At 45.0% G+C, this 17,291-nt stretch overlaps 1 protein-coding gene across 2 annotated transcripts in view; it reads right to left on the bottom strand.

The window, feature by feature from the left end:
- Positions 1-257: 257 nt before the first annotated feature.
- jade2 (jade family PHD finger 2) overlaps positions 258-17,291 on the bottom strand; it is a 233,659-nt gene continuing 216,625 nt past the window's right edge. The window contains exons 13-15 of one of the 2 annotated variants that reach the window (XR_013933535.1): positions 13,206-13,351; positions 9,220-11,124; positions 258-1,176 (exon numbers count right to left, since the gene is read on the bottom strand). Coding sequence is in view for 1 of the 2 variants with exons in the window: in XM_080434549.1 (XP_080290675.1) it covers positions 10,321-11,124; positions 13,206-13,351 (950 nt within the window). In the remaining variant the exon portion in view is untranslated. Of the gene's footprint in view, positions 1,177-6,611; positions 11,125-13,205; positions 13,352-17,291 lie in introns of those variants that run through there. The other variant, XM_080434549.1, reaches the window with a different exon arrangement.

The following is a 17,291-nucleotide window of genomic DNA, read 5'->3' as shown; positions in this document are numbered from 1 at the left end:
TGAGGAAAAGTGGAGATTTCCTATTAATGAGAGTCAGAAATAGCCTGTTCTGCACGGCACTGTACTGACAGAGGAGGGGAGCATGGAGGAGGGAGACACTGTTAATAGAGGGGACCAACCAGAGAGAGAGACAGAAAGAGTCTGTGTGTGTGTGTGTGTGTGTGTGTGTGTGTGTGTGTGTGTGTGTGTGTGTGTGTGTGTGTGTGTGTGTGTGTGTGTGTGTGTGTGTGTGTGTGTGTGTGTGTGTGTGTGTGTGAGAGAGAGCGAGAGAGAGAGAGACAAGTTGGGGAGCAAAAAGTTAAAGTAGAGAGCTAGTTAGAGAAGAACACAGAGAGAATGCAAGAGGTAAGGGAAGGAAGGGGCAGCTTAGAAAAAGTATTTTAGAGGTGGGGGACAGGCGATGAGAGAATGAAAGAAAAGTTTGAATGTGGAGAGAGAGAGAGAGAGAGAGAGAGAGAGAGAGAGAGAGAGAGAGAGAGAGAGAGAGAGAGAGAGAGAGAGAGAGAGAGATTGAGCTAAAGGTTGCTCTAGTTCCCTGTAGAGGAGCAGAAGGAAGAATTGATGAGAACAGCAGGTTTCCTACAGACGGGAGCTTATAGTGTGACTGTGTCACTGGGGAGAGTCCATTGCCTGCTGGACACTTTTAACTTTTAACTGCAATTAACCCAGGTCTCACACACACACACACACACACACACACACACACACACACACACACACACACACACACACACACACACACACACACACACACACACGCACGCAAGCACACACACAAACACGCGCGCACACAAACACGCACGCGCACACACACGAGCGCCGCGCGCGCACGCACGCACGTGCACACGCACGCACGCACGTGCACACGCACGCAATCACGCGCACACATGCACGCGAGCATATGCCATGCACGCAGACAAATCTGGAAAATGTTTGAAAATTTGCCAGGGTCAATGTGGCTAAACCAATGCACACATTCATACTGTATTCAACATTTATAGTCACAGATTTGTACTTACACATTCACACACACATGCATGCACTCTGCTGCTGCTGCTGCAGTCTCCCCAACTGATGTAATAAAAACATGTTCCCTAGTGGCTGGAGGCAAAATGAATAAACTGCCTCAGAGGGGGAAAAGAAACCAAACAAAAAACGTTGCAGTCGGGTGGAAACCTCTAAGTAGCAAAAAAAAAAATTGCTACTTTGGTGTGACTCTATAGTGTGAAAAAAACATAAAAAGTTAAAATATGGAGATAAGAGGTTTCTGCCCAGCAGCAACGAAAAAAATTGTGTTATCTGTGTGAGCTGGCCAGAGCACAGAAAGAGAAAAGAGTGGAGAGGACATGGGAGGAGGATAGAGGAGAGGGGAAGGGAAGGGAGGAGGAGGAGAGAGGAGAGGGTAAAGGAGGAAGAGAGGAGAGGGTAAAGGAGGAGGAGAGAGGAGAGGGTAAAGGAGGAGGAGAGAGGAGAGAGGAGAGGGGAAGGGAGGAGGAGAGGGGAAGGGAGGAGGAGAGAGGAAGGGAGGAGGAGAGAGGAAGGGAGGAGGAGAGAGGAGAGAGAAGAGGGGAGAGGAGAGAGCGATTGCAGAGAACGCCGATAGAAGAGAGAGGGAGAGACTAGAGGGACGAGAGAACAGATCGGTCACATGACGAGGGGCAAAAAAAGAAACATTAGAGCAGAGGATAAAGAGATATATAAGAGAGAAACCATCTCCCCCTCAAAACATATATAAGAGTCAAGGCATAGAGATATGGATTGTCAAATTTAAGAGAGAGAGAGAGAAAGAGAGAGAGAGAGAAGGGGGAAAATGTGCAGAGAGACAGTGATAGCTCGACAGAGAAGAGAGAGAACCGGGCGAGAGGAGAGACAACAAAACAAAAACAGCAGAGATGGAAAGATCAGAGAGAGAGAGAGAGAAGAATGGAAAGAGTGGAGAGAGAGAGAGAGAGAGAGAGGAGAGAGAGAGAGAGAGAGAGAGAGAGAGAGAGAGAGGAGAGGAGAGAGAGAGAGAGAGAGAGAGAGAGAGAGAGAGAGAGAGAGAGAGAGAGAGGGGTGTGGTGTTTATATTAGCTGCTTGTTAACTTTGACTGTGTGTGTGTGCGGACAGAACACAGAGAAAAGGACAAACTGTCCTCTCTCTCTCTCTCTCTCTCTCTCTCTCCCTCTCTGGCTCCAGACCAGCACACCACCTCCCTCCCTCCTGCCTTCTCTTCCTTCGCTCTATCTTTCACTCTGCCTCCCTCCATCTTCTCCTCCTCCTTCCCTCTCTTTGCCCAGAGCAAAGACACACACACACACACACACACGCGCACACGCACGCACGCATGCACACACAGTACACATACAGTACACACACATGCGTGTCTGTCATTATTTGTCCTTAAAGCTATGGATTTTTCATCGTGTATGCCTTGTAACAATTTGGGAGCCCACTCAGCAAAGGCCTGGGTGTTGATTTAACTCTGCGGGTGTGAAGAAAGAAGAAAAAAAGACCCGTAAGGGTCATTAAACTAACACTCAGGATTTCACTGTGCATCGCTGAGCAAGAGAGATAGAGAGCGAGAAAGAGAGAGAGAGAGAGGTTTTGAGTGGGGAGGAGAGAAAAGAGGTGCATGAGAGAGAAAGAGAGAGAGAGGGTGTGTGTGTGTGTGTGTGTGTGTGTGTGTGTGTGTGTGTGTGTGTGTGTGAGAGAGAGAGGGAGGGAGGGAGGGAGAAAGAGGAAACATAAAACAGGGGGGGAGGACACGCTGAGGAAAAGAGCGACAGAGGAAGAAGGAAACTAAGCGACAGAAAAGACATGCGTGGTGATAATCAGGAGGTGGTAGTCTGCTGGTGGTCACAGAGAGAGAGGAGGTGGGTGGGGGTGTTGGAGCAACGTGGGTGGGGGTGTTGGAGGGTGGACTGTGGGGGTACTGTGGGGGTACATCTGGGCTGTGGATACTGAAACCCTGACACCACGCCACCTTTGCCGCGTAATGGGAGAGCGTAACACGGTAAAAAATAAAACCTGAAACAAAACATTTGCGCCCCCTCTCAGAGTTAAAACGAACACTTTACAGGATCTTCACGGCAGCAACTAACGGGTCGGGAGAGCAAAGCGCCAGTTAACACGGAGCAAGCGGTCGGCCGGGATTATGAGTCAGCGCTGTAGTTGCGTACGAGCCGCGCGGTGGCCAGCTTTAAAGCGATACAAATAAACAGCTTGCAAAGGCTTTCTCAAAACACGGAAACGGATAAAAGAAAAACAAACAAAAAATGTTTTCTAGTAGTAGTAGTATTAGTAGTAGTACAGTATTATACATTATTGTAGGTGCATACAAATTCCAGCTAAACAGCGGTCGGTAGGTAGGTAGGTAGGTAGATAGGTAGATAGGTAGATAGGTAGATAGGTAGGTAGGTAGAGGGGTGGGCTAGGCTGGCATAGGACAATAAAGCAAGGCGTCAGCAATGGGAAGACCAGATTCTCGGAGACCGGCACTTGTGTTATTTAATTTTTCATCCCCAGATGGGTTTGACCAAATGCTTGTTAACAGTACGCTAGGGGAGCAAAATGGCACAAGCCGTGTGATATTGAATTGAAAGCAGTGACAGCGTAAACATCAACAGTATGATGTGTTCATGTTTTTGTTCTCTACTCTGTTAAAGGAGCACTTCACCCAGCGTCACCTTAGCTTCATATATTTGGTCCTCACTAATGCTCATCATAAGATGGTACCGTTTACTTTGCGCTGTGTCTCAGAGGTGGGCTGTGGACAGTTCAGAAAGATTGCCTTTCTCTTCCACCAGTGATGTCATCGGTAGGCACATTATCGAACGATCCACAGTCCACCTCCGAGTCACAGAGCAGGCAGATAGAAATGACACCGCCCATAGTGAGCATTACTGATGTACGTAATTTAATACAATGTATAGAACTTTTTATTTTTTCCCCAAATGTCACGTATACACACACACACACACAGTAATATCCATTATCCATTTGTAACTACGACAATGTACAAATGTAACCAAATGGTCCTTTATGGGTCCTTTTGGTTACCAAGAGTTAAATGAACCCTTGGGGATTTTACAGTGTAATTACTGAAATATAATGTACTGCAAATGACTTGTATTGATCTGGGTGTATCTGGCCGCTGGTCACCCGTAAAGCATTTCGCATCCCCAGCTGAATTAAAGCAAAGGTTTACTGATAAGGGACAAGCCTGCCTCGGAGAAGGAGCCGAAATTTACCAATTAATTCGACAAAAGATTCTGAAACGCCGGCCAGTCCTTACTTTATTGTCCTGACAGCAACAGCCTTTGAACCAGAGAGAGAGAGAGAGAAGAGAGAGAGAGAGAGAGAGAGAGAGAGAGAGAGAGAGAGAGAGAGAGAGAGAGAGAGAGGGGGATCCTATGAACAGCATCCTGATGACTGTCTGGTTCTACAAAAGCCTCTCCACATGATAATAATTTTTGGGCCATTGGCTTTGCACTGCTGTTCTATGGAGACAAAGACACAAGCCTCAGACCACAGTGCCTGATAGATCCTGATATCCACTTGCAACTTTCTATAAATGACTCTTGTTTACCCGCCAAAGTACCCGATGTCGATGATGTCATAGACAAAGGTACCAGGCAAAACGTGCAAGCGCTTGGTTGGTGGACGGTGTTCGATTTTTTACTAGCCTCCTCTTACAATGGTCCAAAGATGATCTTGGGAATACAGATGCTTTTGAGAACCAAGCCCCTTGTGAGTGCTGATGTCTTTCGAACAAGCCTAGCAACAATACCAGCGGTAGTTATTTGGTGCTAAAGTGGCCACAGGAAAAGAGATCAGGCTCCAATTACTTATGGCAATACAGTATATAAGCCATGACTTCCTTTTAAGGCCCCATTCCAGATTCGTCTTGGATTGTTATTCAGTCCACCAGTGAAACGTTATGCAAAGCCAGTGAACACAGCCAAACAAAATCAAAATCCCGGGGCAGACGGTGAGAGACGTGCCCAACACTTGCCTGGTGTTTAATTTACGAATGGTTTAACATTTATAAAGCATACACACACCAAGGGACAAGATTAGGTTCTGATACGCACACTAAACTGCCACGAAACTTGGTTACGAATGTAACCAAGGCTCTATGAATTCTGGATGACTGCCGGTGATGGTGTTAAAATACTCTCTGTGCTCAGAAAGAATGAAATGCGTTCTGGAGGGTGAGCCAGCGTTATCATGAGATAACCTGTGACAGTCGCATTCCACCTGCACTACTGCTGATAACGACGCCTAATATAAACCCTGCTTGAAGTCATGACTATCGTAAAAAGTAAACAGAGAAAAAATATATAAATTCAGGTAAAAAAATAATCCTTGCAAGTTCAAACCGAAAGCCAGCAACTGTGTCAAAATGTGAAAGAACATCAGAGGTCATTAGGGGCTGTATGTGCTAACAACCACACTACCATACAGAACCACAGAGGAGAGAGCAATGTTTTCCTTCATGCACACCCAGTAGTATGCTATTGGAATATTGAGGAAGAGCCTTGAAAGACTCCAGTCTACAGTAACTAAGAAGCGGAAGGAAGGAGAGGGCATTGTAGCCACACTGTAACTATATGATGACAATAAAAAACTAGTTTATTTTCACTAGGGCTGCACGACACACCACTCAAGATAAAAATCAAGATCGCAACATTTGTTACATCAAGTTTCTGTGTGAAAGACTCCACCGGAAAGGATTTCTGTGCTGCTGTCTTGAACTCATCGCTGATCAATCAAGTCACACGTGGTAGAGAACTCTTCGGTTTATAGTAACCAATTAAACCCTATATACTTAGTTGACCGGGGTCCCCCAGGGGTCTACACTTGGTCCACTGCTTTTCTTCTCCCTTAACACCAAATCTCTTTGCTGAATGTTCGCCTACTGTATTATGACATGCCCAGAACAGACATGCTAGGGTTTAAGTGATTAAGTATCCCTCTTGACCAAAAATAAATAAATCCAATGACAACAAATGCGATCAGACTTTTGTCGGCAGTATTGCACAGCCCTAGTGTCTGCTACTACACGATAAGGCCGTACATGAGAGGCCTAACCTAAGACAGTGGTTCTCAAAGTTGACAGTGTACAAATGGAACCGAATGGACCCGTCAGAGTTATGGGGGCCCGTGGCCTTAGTTATACACCAAACTGGGTGACTTTGAAATGAGAACGTTTGAGAACCGCTGACCCAAGAACACTGTCTACAGAGTCAGGCTACTCTGAACACTGAAACCCAGCTTACATTTCATTGTCTTAGCAACACGTAAATGGTAACACCGCCTACTGGAGGAGGGCTGCGACTGCGCCCAACACCACACTGACACGAATCGGCAAAACCACAAGTAGAAGTGTTGTTGTTGTTGTTTTTATTGTTGTACTGTAGTTGTGTGTGTGTGTGTGTAATTTGTACGGTCAGTTTCCAAGTCACAAGTAAGAAAAAAAACTCTTCTGCTGTTATGTATTTTTTTAAATTCTGAATATATATACTGTATGATATACTGTGTATATATATATATATATATATATATATATATATATATATATATATATATATATATATATATACACACACACATACATACACACACACACGCACTTTGTGCCTCTACCTGAATCATCTTCTCAAAAAGAAATCTACTCATCTTCTATATTACAACCCTGTTAGACCAGCTCTGGTGTGCGTGCGTGCGTGCGTACAGTATGTGTGTGTGTGTGTGTGTGTGTGTGTGTGTGTGTGTGTGTGTGTGTGTGTGTGTGTGTGTGTGTGTGTGTGTGTGTGTGTGTGTGTGTGTGTGGGTGGGTGGGTGTGTGTGTGTGTGTGTGTGTGTGTGTGTGTGTGTGTGTGTGTGTGTGTCAATTTGTGGCATGAGTATGTTTAGATTTTTCAGCTGTCCATACATAAACGGATCAGCAGCATTTGGCTTTTCCTCTGAGAGGGGGGCTAACGTGCTCGCGGGCGTGTGTGTGTATGCGTGCACGTACGCGTGCGCTCACGTAGCCCTGTATTGGGTTTAATGGCCAATACCAGCCATTCAACAGTGCCCTGGAAGTGGACCAGACAGGATTCCAGAGTGGATTGTTACTGGTGATTGTGTGGTGGATGTTTACCATGCTACAGCGCCCCCCCTGGAGCCCGGGAGGCCACGCAGACATCCTGCACACCATACTGTATGCCTGAGGCGGACTGGAGTGGACCGACCTGGATTAAACTGACCGGACAATCGCTCAAAGAGTCATCTGACATCCTTATCCGACATTCCTTATCAAGAAAACGAGAGGGAGTGTGTGTATGTACGTGTGTGATATTTGTGTATTTAGGAAGTATGCTGCTATAATACAAAGAACCTTTCTTTGGCATGGTCATGTTAGACGACAGCCAGAAGGGGCAGGAGCCGTCCATAGACATAAATACAGGAAGCGGATCGGACCTGAACCTCCTCTACGGAGGTCTATAGACCGTCAGAGTTGCGTCAAATAGTATTTGCACATACTTCCACGGTTTGTTTATCCTCCCGCGGTTGCCAAACGGGCAGAGTTTGCAACGTGCAACAATGCTATACGTATATAAGTGCCATAAGGTTTCACAACTTCAAGTCGTGATTTGATCAACCCAGCCCACCCAAGAGAATGAGATAAAACGCAACAGATGATTATATGCAGATGCTGATTGACTCAGTTCTGATGGTCATTTAAAATTATACTGAGAGGAAAGACATGCTCAGTAGTAGTGAAGGACCAGTGAAGCTCGCTAAATAAGGAACTTTCTAGACATTTTCTTTCCACACACACATTGTTATATATGTATCTACGGCTTACTTTGCTTTTTCCACAAATTGTTCAACCCTTTATTCATCTGTGTTTTTAAAAGTTTTTTTTTCTTTACCCCTGAGAAAATACCATGGACCACTTTAAGTATAAAATACATCTCTCTGAGAGAACAACAGAAAAAGAGATATTTTTTCCAAATGAAACAAATTTACAAACAAGTAAAATTCAACAGGCCTCTGAAGCAGATTATTACATTTCAGTCATTCGTCTAATAGGAGAAAGGACTGCAGCAGGAGCCTCGATTTAAGAGAGTCTGGTCACTACGTTGACAGCAGCCATGACAGATTCATGACCCTCCCCTGTAGCTGGAGCCAAACTCTTAACCACAGTAACCCCGGTGTCCCTGGTTTTGGGCAAATTGTCTCTATTTTGGGCAAAAATGGTAAAGATTTTTTTTCTTTCCAAAAGAAGAAAAAATAGCCAGTCTACAACCTCGCAATGCAACAACACCTTGTGAGCTTGCTGACTGGCACTTTTTGCTAACTACCCTTCTAGGTTCCAAGGTAGGGGCAGTGACAAGAACTCAACACGACCAAACTCTCTCAATCAACGACCCTGGACAGTCAACTAGTTATGAGGGGCACAGAACATGTAGGCAGCATTTTGCACAAGTATGATAGCACTACATTTGTGTGGCTTTGCTCGTGAACCGTTGCAGATTATTAGTTGATTAATGGCAAAAGCTGCATTGTACATCCTTTTTATCAGGCACTAGACAATTGTTAAGGTGGCAGGAACCCACTGTTGGCTAAACATAAGTCACCAGTACAAGATAGGACTGCCTTCGGCTTGATTGTAACAAATTCGATTGAGAAACGACAAGATTGATCGGCTGATTGATTGATTTTTAAGGTTGGGGTCTTATTTGGTCGGGCAGGTGAGGGGGAGAGCGACAGAAGGCACAGTTTAGTAGAATTATGTTTCTCCTGTGATTTTAGTAAAAACAAAACAAAAAAAAACAGGAAGAATCAGAATGTAACAGAGTCAGACCGGGTGATTGAACGGCGGCTGTAAAGAGAGCATATATTTTTACATGTAAGGAGTGTGTGTGTGTGTGTGTGTGTGTACACGTGACAGTCAGAAAGAACGCTGAGGTTGGTGTCAATTCACTTTCACTTCAGTCGGTTCACAAAGTGGGTTTTCTTCCAATTTAAAAAAATGGACATCAAAGCCACGAAGCTCCTAACACACGCTCTTTGAAGAAGTCAATTATCCTTTTTTAACGTTCACAATTTGGCTTTTATAACTTTTATAACTTGCATTTGCAGTTTTTGAATAGGGTGTATTCAAAGTGAATTGAACCAGAACGTGACTGAGCTAAGTACAGTGTTTTATGCACAAGGATTTACATCGTCTGTCGGGTGGAAACCTCTTATGTCCAAAACTGTTACTTTTCAAGCTTCAAATTCAAAAATAGCAAAAGCAGCAGATCTACAAGCTCAAAACGCATTAAGCTTGCAGATCTGCTACTTTTGATGCTTTTGTGTGAGGCTGTATGACCAAGTAGGGAATTCATTTACGAAAAAAAACTAAGTTAAAACATGGAGATAAGAGGTTTCTGCCCGACAGCAACAATATTACAGTTCTCATTAGTCGTTTGTGCTTTTCAGGGCCAATATGATTGCTGTCTCTGACACTTTCCTGTACATTTGAAAAACAACTGAAAAGCTCTCTTTTGGGATGGAACTGTAACAGCGCCCCCCCTGGGGGACCCGGAAATAGACATTGAAACCAGCTTGAACAACGTAATGCCCAGAATTATTTATCCTCAATTCCAGATGCACAGTCAACACCAGCCACTGGAAATGGATCCTTCACAAACAAAGCAGAGGGATAATTAATGAAAAAAAAAAAAGAAAGAGCAAAAGTAAAGTCTGCTTCCTATATGTTGAAACGTTCATGTTGTGTCTAGCTAACCACAAACTATGGTCTGGTGCAGCAGCTATTTGACAGACTAACAGCTACATTCAAACCCCGTTTCAGAAAAAACAAAGCACATAAGGGCAAGAGATTGTTTCCACTGGTTCGTATGACAGGGATTTGGATCAACAATGTTATACTAGCGCAGTGGTTCTCAAAATGGGGCCCGGGGACCCTCAGGGTTTCCTTGATGGTGTTCCAGGGGGTCCCCAGCTAAATGATTGACGATTAGGAACCAAATGGACCCTTACAGGTCTGCAACTCCGAGAGTTACAGACCTGGAGTTTCAGGTCTGTAACTCCGAGAGGGTAACCCGTAAGGGTTATGGCGGTCCTTGAAATTTAAAGGTTTGAGAACCACTAATCTAGCGAAGAGAAGGACTGCCATGGATTCTAAACAGTATACTGTATAGACAGACACTTTGCCAGTGGGATGCAAGGATGTGACTCTGCTTAGGGTAAAACAGTATGTAGGTGTATATGTGTGTGTCCTGGTAGACGCGTGTGTGTGTGTGTGTTTGTGTGCATGTCCAAGATTCAAAGTTTTTGTTTTACAAAGCTAGCACGCTCCTCCTGAGCAGGTCCTCGTTCCCAGCATGCAGCTGTGACAGGCGGAGCTTGCGCCTGCCCGGGCGCATGTCCGAATCGCTCTGCTCGCCGTCTGAGAAGTACCCGTCAGTCTCGGCGGCGGCGTCCAACAAGGACTTCTCCGCCAGGCTCGAGTCCCTGTCGGAGGAGGGCTCCGTCGACTCCGCCCTGCCCCTGGCCCCGCCTCCTCGCCAGGCTACGCCTCCTCGCCCGGCCCCGCCCCTCCCTCTGGATCTCCCCTGGCGGTGGCGGGAGAGACGCAGCCGGAGCGCGCCTCCACTGCGGTGCACGCCGCCGCCTCCGCCGCCCGCGGGACCGGAAGGCAGAGTCGAGGAGGGGGTCACATGGACGCTGTCCCAGGGGCAGTGGTCCTCTGAGATGTGACAGGAGTCCATTTTGGAGATGGGGGGCTGCGGCGGGGGGTCCCTCAATGTGTGGTGGTGGTGGAGCTGGAGGTGATGGAGGTGCGAGGCCTTGGAGGACCTCACCCTGGCCCTCTCGCCTCTACGAGCCACGTGGCTGGGCTTGTCCTCCTCTGCCCCCACGCTGGCCCAGGGGCTCTTAGCCGTGGAGGGGCTGCTGCCGGCGGAGGCGGCCGCGGCGGAGCAAGGCGTCGGGGGCAGACTGGGGGCGGTGGGGTGAGGATGCCCACGGGCCCGGGGCTTGCCGTTCCCTTTGGGCTTGCGGCCCAGCTGGGGGGTCTTCCAGGCCGACTGCATGGAGTTCTCCATCATCAGGTTGAGCAGGCTCTCCTCACCCTGCAGCAGCTGGGGGGAGAAATGAGAGAATCAAGACCCCAAGGTGGTGTGTTTTGTTAATACTCATACAGATACATAGCAGCTAAATGCTAGTGTGGTGAGGTCCGCCATACTGTGCAACTTCAACATAACAATAACAATAATAAAGCTACGGTAATAAGATAAGAAAAAGCAGAACTTTCGCCTGCACAGGCGCATGCCCGAATCGCTCTGCTGGCCGTCTGAAAAGTACCCGTCAGTCTCGCCTGCGGCGTCCAGGAGGGACGGCTTTCTATGGCACCATTAGCAACATGAACATGAATAAAAATAATGTGCAATAAGGCATAGGCATGTGTACAGATACACATAATACATGTACATAATATACTGGACAATATCTGTTCGAGAAAGAAGAGAAAGGCGGGGAGGAGAGGAGAATCGGTTCATCGCTAACTATTCAACTGTGCTATACTCTCTGTTCGGAGCCCCCTGCCAAACAACACACAAACGGACCAGAACCCTGGGCAGAACAAAAGGAGGGTCAGCCACAGTGCAGCTCCACTCCTTGGCAACCTCCTTGGTTTGACAGATAGTTGCACGCACATGAAGGGGAGGGCTGTGCATGGCAGTATAAGACAGTAGAGTTTGGAATCACATTAGTCTCACTGATCACAAATGCACAAAATAATAGTACATCTAAAACATATGTCAATGCATTTACACATTCTTGATTGTGTATTTTCAAATAGCTGGATACGAGTGGACTATATTGCATTTGTGTGTGGGTTTTTGAGACTGTTCTGTCGGGATTATATTCACAAATACATTTTCTTCTTAAATCACATTAACCCTGGTGTCCCTATTTTGGGAAATTTCTTAAAATGAAATAAAATCTAATACTTTCTCAAGTTACTTTCAAAAATAAAATAGAAGATCTACAGACTACAGGCTCTATTTTCGCTACAGAGTGTGGCTGCAGCAATTGTGACGGGCAGGTCCAAGTTGTGGGTGGGTCGATCTAATCAGCTTGCGTGACTGATGATCTTAATATTATAGATTTTGTGCCTACATATTCGAGTTACATATTTAATACACATGCCGGACAAAGCAGGTCGGTTCAGCTGTCACTGTGGCACGTCGGGCACGGCGGTGTGGTGCACTGACCATGGAGACGCTGTGGGTCCCAGAATGTGGCACTTACAGTGTTACAGTCTGTCAGATAACTGCTGACGGTCACTTTGAAAAACAGAACAAATGTGTAACACAGTGTACACAGTTTAACTCATTAAGACCTGAGGCCAATTCTAAAAAGGTTTTTCATGTTAAGGACCCCCAAAATTATATGTGTTTGGCCACGGACCCCCCATCTCAAAATATGTTGTTCCAGGGACCCCAAGAAGCAAAGATTTGAGTTTAAAATGTTCGCTTTAAATAAATATGTATATTCAAAGATTTGCACAAATTTTCTAAAATAATATCTGCTATTTTTGAATAGCCAAAGTATAAAATGACAAAGATGCTTCCCCGGTTTTAATGAGTTACACGTCCCATCCCTATTTCCCAGCGCATGGTTTTCACGTCGATAATATTAAGTTGAGAAAAATCTTCCGTTCTCATTCCATCAGCATCAAGACAGCTTCAGAAAAAGATTTCCTGTAGATAACTAGTCAGGCTTCAAAATTAGACTTGCAGTGTCAACACGTGTTTTATTTTGAAGTCCGCCTACATGGGTCCACAAACTCTCCTTTGAATATCAAACAGTCCCTAACTGTAGCCTGTTAAGTTTAGCATGCAGCCTGTTAAGTTTAGCATGCAACCTACAGAAAATGACGCATGGCCTGATTATTCAAAAGAAAAAACTAAGGGAAAATTCAGATAACAGCTAAACAATATCAAATATCCGCATTATTTTAGTATAAATGGGTTAAACATTAATACATCGGATATTTCAATTGTCCCTTCTGTCACCCCTCGCAAGGCTACATTTATGTACAAAAATGTTCACAATACACGTATATTAAAAAGACGCTGCGTGTTGGCATCTGCTTGACCGCTGACGTGTGAAATGACCTGGGGGTTAGTCGATGACCTCTGAAAAGCTGTTTCCCTACCTGGTCTGACAGGAGGCTGGCACTCTTGTCTCGGTGCTGCCCTCCCAGAGCCCACTGGCTCAGCATGTCGTCAGCCGTGATCTGGACGGACTGAGCCAGCCAGCTGTCAAACAGAGAGTTGTCCAACGGGAAGGACTTGGGTAGGCCTGAGAGGCAGAGAGAGGGGGAGAGAAAGAGAGTTCAGTCAGACACTTTCGTCGAGATAGAGCATTTTCAGTTTGCACTCAATCTGCTGTGATACTGCAGAGCATCTGTGCAAGCATGACACAGAATCTGAGATCACTAACCCCACTGAAGCGGATCTCTATAACCCCACATAGTTATTACATGGACATTATTATATTGAACCCTTGGCGGGTGTGTGTCAACCCAAAAAGGCTTAACTTAAGATACACAGGTAAAACATCATACAATCCACAGAGCTCTATACAATGAACATTACAGACATAGTGAAGAACTAAATGACACAAGGAGGAGTCCCAGGGAGGTGGTGGGAGTTTGATCAGTGACAAGCTGCAGAAGAGGTGCTGTAACTAAATGCAGAGCATGTAGCATGAAGAGTGAGTGTATTCTGCTTAAAAGGGCCGTCCAGATAGAACAATTAGGATTGTATGTGTTAGCTTGATAGCGAATGAGATGGAGGGTGACTGAGTGTGGGGAACAGCCTGACTGCCGTCCCTGGCTGAACTAAAATGATGCTCGATGAGTGAGGGATGGTTGCACAAAAAGCCAGAGAGAATGATGGAGATTAGGAGGAAAGAGCGAACGGGAAGAGGGCAGGCAAGGACAGAAGCATGGAGGGAGGAAGGCGACAGAAGAATAAGTAAGGAGAGAGGGAGGGAGGGAGGGAGGGAGGGAGGGAGGGAGCGAGCGAGCGAGCGTGAGAGAGAGTCAAATTATATCACGAATAGAGCTCAATCAAAAGGCCAAGGCCTCAATTCATAACTGGCATGTCAATGTCTCAGCCAGAACATTCTGTTGAGATCCTTTTCAATTCACTTAACTCAAAAAGCAAATCAACCAAAAATGACACAAGCATTCATTCATTCTCAGTAATTTTGTTGTAAAAGGAGAACATGAAAACCTTGGTTCAAGTATTCTGTCAAGCCTGTGTTTATGGAACCGTGTAATTGCGGTTACAATGAAATGATATGATGGAAGCACAAAAGTGGAAAATATTTTAACATGAAAAAAAAAAACAGGCATGAAGTTTTGCACATTATTTACAGTACATATATTGTTACGTGTTAATTCCTATACGATATTAAGGGCCTATGTTATAGCTGAGTAACAGATTCCCATCAGGTTGATTATTGTTTTGGCATTTCAAAAGCATTTCAAATTTCAAATGGGTGAGCTACCTGTGTGTCGTCATGAAATTGACTGTTAACCCATTAATTTGCTTAATTATTTTATACTTTGGCTATTCATAAATAGCAGATCTTCGTGCCGTGCTATGAGCTTGTAGATCTGCTATTTTTGAAAAAACTTGAACATGTGGCAAATATTTGAATATATATATTTTTTAGAGGGAACATTTTTAACTCAAATATTTGCTTCTGGGGGTCCCTGGAACAAAAACATTTTGAGATGGGAGTCCGCGGCCAAATATCTATAATTTTGGGGGTCCTTGAGCACTGCGTTTTCAGGTGTGGAGGATTCTGTGAGACAAAGGAGCGGTGTGACACAGACACTGTGAGAAAACAGCAACTCAGCAAGGAATCTGGGATATATTCACTGGGTAGACTCTGACAATAATAGAAACCTTTTCCCTCTAACCCTAACGGTAATTCAGAACACTGAGATTTTTCTCTGCAGTGTTCTAATGCTATTAGAATAGAATGCTATAACGTATAAAACTAGGAACTAGGCCTAGAGCTATGGGGTCACAAATGACAGACCAGTGTTGTCCAGGCCTGAGAGGCTGAGTGTTGCGAACCGGAGTGCCAGTAAATCCATGTTATCTGTATTTTGGAAATGCCAAGTTGAGTGAAGGGAGTATATTTGTGTAAGAAGAAAAAAAGAATGCTAGAGTAGCAACAATAAAATGAGCTAGTCGTTTGGCTAAGTCAGCAATAGCAGATGCATTGGGTTGGCTCAGGTTGTAGCACCATGTGATGTGTACATGTACAAACACATACTGTACATACACCCCCCCACACACACACACACACTCACACTTTGTGTCTCTACCTAAGACAAAAACATCTTCTGTGTTACAACCCAAGATCAACCCTACACGTAGTAGTGAGACAAGATGGCGAAACTATGGAAAATACTATAAATTCCCATAGGACCAAGAGGTTTAACTTAAAGTGTAGATCAAATGCTATTTTCTCGTTGTCTGTGTGAATAAATAAAGTATATGGGTATGTGACAAACAAATTATCGTCTATCTGCCTTGGGCGATAATCTCTCTCTCTATGCGTCTGCTTCAGGCCCATGCTGAGAAAGGTGACAGGCGTATGCAGGGATAAACACTGAAGGACGAACATGATGTTGCTTTCACTTCATCAGTAATGAACATTATAAACCTGGTTTACAGCACTAATCCCGTTTCCTGTCTCAGTCCCAACAATGCATTCTCCACACTATGGCCTGTGGTGAGTGTGTGTGTGTGTGTGTGTGTGTGTGTGTGTGTGTGTGTGTGTGTGCGTGTGTGTGTGTGTGTGTGTGTGTGTGTGTGTGTGTGTGTGTGTGTGTGTGTTGTGTGTGTGTGTGTGTGTGTGTGTGTGTGTGTGTGTGTGTGTTTGCAGCATGTTGCAGACGGGGCTCACTGTGTTGTGTATATAATTAGGAGATTTTCATGGCTCCTTTTCTGTCACTATGGGCTGCCAAAATGCTGCCGAAGCACTGTGTGCCGTCTACTGCAGCAATGTCTGTTTTTTTCTCCTTCACTTTGTTGTACACACACACACACACACGCACACACGCACACACACACACACACACACGCACACACACACACGCACGTACGCACGCACGCACACACGCACGCACACACACACCCACTACACAGAAAGTGCAGAGAAGCGGGGATGGGAGCGGGCGATGGTTTTTGACAGACAGAGAGAGGAAGCGAGGGAGAAGGTGTGCATAGGAATGAGTACAGTACAGTACAGAATACTGTCAGCATGTGAGAGCAGAGAGAATCATAATGTAACAGTTATCATCCCCTGGGCCGATGCGTCTTATCACCTTCCTGGTCCTTTTTATCACCGCATTCCACCCCTGCAAATAATGGTGCCTGTATTATGTGATAAATCAATTTTATTCATCCATTATCCCCTACACAACCTTTATTTGCAATGGTTGAAGGGAGAGATAAAAGGACAGCGAGGGTGATGAGCTTGCATTGATTGGTCAGCTGCCGTATCTTCGCTAGGAGTTATACGGTAGCTATTCCACAATCTTCGAATGCTATATAGAGTCTGGAAATACACCTCCCGAAAGCCGAGAAAGGAAACCGTCATCTGTTCGTAAATATATTTACATTTGATTTGAATTTCCATTTTTGATAAGCAGTAAGCTAGGCTTCGAAATTTGTATTTACATTAGGACAAATTTGCACGACTGTAAAGACGAAACGGAAGCGGGTAGGAGGTGTCACATCTGCTTTACCCCTGGATAATTTTCAGCACCTCTGTGCTCCAAACTGTGTGTGACGGTAGCATTTGAAAATTGCCGGAGGCAACAGTCTGGCTCGCGAGACTACACGGTCAGCTGACTAATCAGCGCAGCTAAATTACCACTGAGTGCAAGCGACCTCGCTGCTTAACCACTTAACCACCTAAATCTACAAGTTCCACCACTTTTTCACTGTGGGATCAGATGTTCCTGTACACTGGGAGCCTGAATGGGTGTCTCATGCCAAACGTGTTTCAGTCATGGTAGCTATGCATTACCTTTACCAGCATAGAAACCATGTTAATTCTGACAGCAATTTTTATTTTCATTTTAGTCATACTCTTTTGAATAAAATGTAATTTAGTTTGTCATATTTTAGTCATCTGAAATGTTTTTGTTTTAGTCATATTTTAGTCATCTGAAATATCATAAGATTTTAGTCGACTAAATCTACAATCA

This window comes from Gymnoscopelus braueri (assembly GCF_963280865.1).
Source record: "Gymnoscopelus braueri genome assembly, chromosome: 8".
NCBI lineage: Eukaryota > Metazoa > Chordata > Actinopteri > Myctophiformes > Myctophidae > Gymnoscopelus > Gymnoscopelus braueri.
The sequence above is the reverse complement of the archived record's forward strand: the minus strand, read 5'-3'. Positions and strand labels throughout refer to the sequence as shown.